Raw genomic sequence first — 5,703 nt, forward strand, 5'->3', positions numbered from 1 at the left:
AAAAAAAAAAATAAATAAATAAATAAATAAATAAATAAAGCTAATGAATCAAAGCATATGCTCCTTGTCTTTTTTAAGGGATTTTGCTATATAGAACTTTTTTTCTTTGCCTAAAGGGTAAACAGTACAAACCTATTTCAATTAAAAAGAGTCTTAGAATCCGGGGCTGGTATTACTACAACCTCTAATTATGGAAGATGTTTAGTATGATAACAGAAACCAGTTTAAGGAATGTGGAGATTTATTTACATCAAATTCAGATAAAGAGATAAAAGCAGACTTGAAGAAGCAAGCAGAACATGATTTAAGTAGTCTATGACTGTATCTGTGCCCTTGGCCACAATGAAAGACCAGCAAAACCAGCCTTCAGAATAACCGTACTGCCTGGTGGGAGATGGGAAGGCCAGACTTTACCCCTCAAGATCGCCGATCGCCCTCCTACGCGAATTTTCCACCTCGCAGCTAAGAATTCAACCCAGACTTCCGATCATGGCGCCATGCACGTCACCTTCTCCCCTCTCCGCCGGCAAAATCCCACCCACGTCGGCTGACCCCGCAGTGGGGTGTAAGGGCGGGATGAATCCCCTCCCCTATCCTGGTGGCTAGTATAAACCAGATCGAAAAAACGCACTACACAAATCCTTGGAAATTGCGGTACCAATGGGACCTTCTCAATTCCTTGAGTGCAAAATGATCCCACTCTGTCCTGACACAACTCTAGATCAATTTTCCTTTCACGTGTCCTAAAAAGCCCTCAGGGCTCCCAGCCCTGGTGAATCCAGGCCCTCTCTCGGGTGGGCATCGCGCTGTACCGACAGGCTCGCGCAAGCAGCGGGATGATTTATAGAATTAAAAGTCTTTTTTTTTGTTTTCTGGCTTCGCATCCTTGCAAATATTCAATATTCCTGTCAGCTAAGAAGGTTAAGGGAATGGGCGGTTGAGGAAAGCAGGACGTCGATTACAGCAAACACATCAATTTAGGGGTGGTCTTTCCAATTCCGGCTTTTGTTTGGTCAGAGGGGAGCCTGAGGAGGCCAAGGTCTCGGGTTCTGGGAAAGGCGGGTCCATCCGGATTCTTTGGGCTGCGGAGAGGGAGGCACCAGCCCCGTGAAACAACAGAGGGCAGTTCTGCCCCTCGAGGCTTTCCTCCGAGAGTCCTGGGGAGACCAAGACGCCTCTGCCGGGAGAATTCCCGGAGCTCGGAAGTCTGCCGAACGCTGGACAAAAAGATGTGGCCGCCCTCTCTTAAACACACACGCGAATCCCAAGCCATGCACGTTTGGAAGGCATGTGTGTGTGTGTGAGGGAGAGAGGCCACCGCTGCCCACCGCTGCCCCACCCAGCCCTCGGCCATTCAGGGGAGAGACCCGCGGAGCTGAGGCCTCTGAGCCCTCAGCCAGCCCCGGACGAGGGGCGGGGCCGGGCGGGGCCGTGAGCGCGCAGACTCAGTGCGGGCTTCAACGCGCCGCCGTCGCCGCCCGCGCTGCACCACAGGCCAGAGACAGACTGGGCCGGGAAGAGCTGGAGACTGAGGAGGAGGCGGAGGCGGCGGCAGAGGCGGGGCGACTCCAGTGACCGGGAGCGCCGCAGACTGGCAGCTGCGGCGACTCCCCCCTTTGTGTCTGGTCTGCTCGGAGCCACTGGAAGTGCTTCCCGGAGGGGCGCAGGGTGTCTCGCCTCCTTGCTGCCCACCCCCTTCCCCGGCTGCCTTCCTCCGCCCTCCCGCCGCCCCCCGCCCTCGGCCCGCGACGCCCGAGCTCCGCCGGGAGCCCAGAGCTGCGGGAGAACGAGGCGGCGGCGGCGGCGGCGGCGGCGGCTTCCTCGGGGGGTTGTGATTCTCCCACAGGAGCCATTGACTGGAGAAGACAAGGCTTTCATGGTGGAATTTACCTCAGGCAAGATCGAGCCGCCGGAATAAAAAGCGAGGAAGGGAAGGGAGCACCGCTGGGAGGACTAGAAGGGGCAGCCTCTTGCACCCCCTCCGCTCGCCGTCTCGGGGAGCTCGAGCCCGGGCCGCGACCCCTCCCCTCCCCCGCTCCCACCTCCCTTCAGCCCTCGCCAGGGCCTTTCCGACCCTCGCACGATTGTTCCGCAAAGGCGTGGGGACTGTGGGCTTGTCCATGGAGGCAGGCACTTTTTTCGATTCAGTCGAGGAAGAGGATTTGTTCTCGAAATCACAGTGAGGGAAGCACCGAAGCGAAACTTAAGGAATCCTGCCTTCCTGGAGCCGCTGGCGATGCGACTGGGTCCGCCGGGCGCCGCCGCCGCCCGCCCGGCTTCGCCCTTCCTGGCAGTCGGGAACTAGTTCTGAACTCGTCCCCCGGCCTCGGATCGATCCCCGCCCTCCGCACCGTGGATATGTTTTCTCCCAGACCTGGATATTTTTTTGATATTGTGAAACTACGAGGGAAATAACTTGGGTGATTTCGTCTTGGATCCCTGCTTTCCCCACGGACATGCCTTCAGTTTGGATGGCTGCAGCACCCCATCCGAGGCGAAGGAACCCCCCCCAGCCGCGAGGGAGAGAAATGAAGGGAATTTCTGCAGCGGCATGAAAGCTCTGCAGCTAGGTCCTCTCATCTGCCATTTGTCCTTTCAAACTGCATTGTGATACGGGCACGATCAGTCCACGGGAGAGGAGACGAACCTCCCGGCTGTTTCTCCGCGGGTATCCACTTCCCGTATTTCTTTTCTTTGCTCTCCTGCTTCTTGGCTGGCCCAGGGATGACTTCCTCGCTGCAGCGGCCCTGGCGGGTGCCCTGGCTACCATGGACCATCCTGCTGGTCAGCGCTGCGGCCGGTGAGTAGCCCCAGCCGGCGCGTCCCGGCCACTTCCCCTGCGGGTGGCGAGGGAGAGAGCCCGCAGAGGCCGAGGCCTGTGCTCACCCTTCTCGACGCGTCCCCCGGATCGCGGTGGAGCGGAGCCGCGACCCGGTACCTGTGCGCCTGCCCTGTGCCTTCCAGGGAAATCACCTTTAATATTCCTGTGTACTTTCCTATCCCCGCTTCCATATTCCCACCCCACCCCGCTTCACGGGGTAAAAAAGACATATTGGGTGTGGTATCTTGACATTTTTAGCTGTGAGGTAATGCAAGGATTAAAAATAATATTTTAATCACCAGTGAACAGTATCTGTTATGAGATCTCAGGAAACAGACCTGTATATATATATTTATTATTATTATAAAGAAGCGGTTTTGGCTTATAGTAAAAAGAACATCAACTAGAGAACACACACTTGAACCTTAGTTTTATATTTAGATCATGCTGGGAATCCATGTTACTTTTCATTATTCAGAAATGTTACCGAATGAATAGAATAAATGTTGAGGAAGCCAGAACTGTGAGATTCTTGATACATTGTATTATACGGTTTCCTATGCTTATCAGTGGTATTATTTTGTTCCCAAGTATTTTAATAATTATATCTCCATCTTTTCAACCTGGGCACTCACATATTAGATGCTTTTGGAGAATTACCGTACTGTTGGGCTGTATTTCGATAACTTTACTTAATTAGTCACCTGACATCTATTTATTGGCTTTGCTGTTTAGACAACTTTGACCTGACATCAGACTTCTAGGAGCTTTGACTCCCCAAAGTTCTTTGACGTTTCTCTAAAGTCTAAAGGGAAATGGTAGTCATCCTTTCCTTTGGATATTTTCATTTCAGTTTTCAGACACCTTAGGAAAAAGACCTTATCTTCTATTTGCAACTCTTTTTTTCAAGCAGTCTTTTGGGAATTCGCTTTTAGAAATTTTCAGGAGTGAATTCTACATACAACTGGTACACTTGGTTTATGATGAGCAAATGGATTGTGCTTTTAAAACGAATAAAGGACCAAATGACCCTTTCCAATTACTTTTTTCTTATAAGTGTGTTTTCACATTAAATAAATTTCTCATTGCTATGTTAGATACAAAGGTTATTTCATTTTAAAAGTCTGAACTAGGAAAATGACGAAAGGAAATTTGAATTTTCCTTTTATGCTTTTGATATTGTTGAAAAATGCCTACTGTTGATTAACGTCTGTTAAATTGGTGATAAATCCATATAGTTCTGTTAAAATGATTTGAATTTTGAATTTACTTTAAAACTAATATTTTAATATTTTTAATAATTGTAGTTCCTTTCAGAGTAAAAATGAATGATTTTTCTTTAAATTTCTTTATATCGTGTTAGCTATTTAAATTCTTTAGCCATAAGCCATGTGGTTCCCGTAAAATATAGAATATGAGGCCTTAAACATTCCTTGAGTGGAAATCTCAGAACGTACACTTTTCAGTGTTCTTTGTTATTCTTAGCCTTTTTAGAATATAGATTCTCATTTATGGTGATGTGCTCATAATATTGTGATCAGAACTGGTAAGAGAAAAAACATTGATTTAACAATAATTTTTTTTTGTTAATACAATCAGAATAGTGTCTCTTAAAAGGGAGAGTAAAAGAATCACTGCTTAAAAGTGGTTTTAGTCCTTTTTTTTTTAAGTATTGCATAGCACCAAATGACAAAATTTGCGAAGCTGGATTTCAGACCTGTAACAGTAATGATAATAGTCAGTATTTAAGTGTCTGCCATGCACCATCAGCTATTCAAATAACTTTGCGCATATATATATATATATATATTTTTTTTTTTTTTTTTGAGACAGAGTCTTACTCCGTCACCAGGCGCCAGACTGGAGTACAGTGGCGCGACCTCGGCTCACTACAACCTCCACCTCCCAGGTTAAAGCAATTCTCCTGCCTCAGCCTCCCAAGTAGCTGAGACTAGGGGCGCGCGCCTCCACGCCCAGCTAATTATTTTTGTATTTTTTTTTTTTTTTAGTAGAGACGGGGTTTCACCATGTTGGCCAGGATGGTCTCGATCTCTTGACCTCGTGATCCACCTGCCTCGGCCTCCCAAAGTGCTGGGATTACAGGCGTGAACCACCTCGCCCAGATTGTATTTTTTTTTATTTCATCCTTGTGACAATTCTATACTGTAGGTTATTGTCATTCCCCTTTTTCGTAGAGGGAGAGTAAAGAGAATTTGAATAACTCACCACACAGTGGGTAAATTATGGAGCCAGGATTATAGTGTGTGCCCTTACATACCACATTAATGGTAAAACATCAGTAGCAGCAACAACTTCTCACTCTTATTGGGTATATGAGATGGAGTAATGTCTTCACCAGATCAACCTTTGAAAAGAAGCAGGGACACTTACAAGGTGTTATGGCAGCAGTGGTTATACAAATGTGGTAGCTCTGAACATGTAAAACTTTGCCTAATGTTGAAGTGGCTAGTGGAGCTTCATTAAGTGCAAGGTGATTAGAGAGGGCCTGTGTGGATTTGGGTTACATAGCTGCAGTGATGTTAACTGGACAGGCACAAATAGTGCGGCTGAACAGGGAAAAAAACCCTGGAAGACTGATTGATAGCACATCCTTTTTTGGGGTCATGGATAAATCATTTCTTTGAATCCCTCTTTTTCACTTACCTAGTTCTTGGACTCCTTAATTCTTAGAACATGTTCTTTTTTTCTTTTCTTTCTTTTTTTTTCTGGAGACAGGGTCTCATTCCGTTGCCCAGGCTGGAGTGCAGTGGTGCGATCTCGGCTCACAGCAACCTTCACCTCACAGGCTCAAGTGATTCTCCTGTCTCAGCCTCCCAAGTAGCCGGGATTACAGGCATGCACCACCATACCCGGGCTAATTT

General features: G+C 47.8%; 1 protein-coding gene across 1 annotated transcript in view; it reads left to right on the forward strand.

Annotated features, from left to right (window-relative positions):
* Window positions 1-1,481: 1,481 nt before the first annotated feature.
* The window catches only part of BMPR2 (bone morphogenetic protein receptor type 2), a 180,319-nt gene continuing 176,097 nt past the window's right edge, over window positions 1,482-5,703 (forward strand). The window contains exon 1 of the mRNA XM_037741502.1: window positions 1,482-2,800. Coding sequence (XP_037597430.1) covers window positions 2,725-2,800 — 76 coding nt within the window. The 5' untranslated portion in view covers window positions 1,482-2,724. The remainder of the gene's footprint in view (window positions 2,801-5,703) is intronic.

Source organism: Cebus imitator, unplaced genomic scaffold (genome assembly GCF_001604975.1).
Source record: "Cebus imitator isolate Cc_AM_T3 unplaced genomic scaffold, Cebus_imitator-1.0 Scaffold101, whole genome shotgun sequence".
Classification (NCBI taxonomy): Eukaryota; Metazoa; Chordata; class Mammalia; order Primates; family Cebidae; genus Cebus; species Cebus imitator.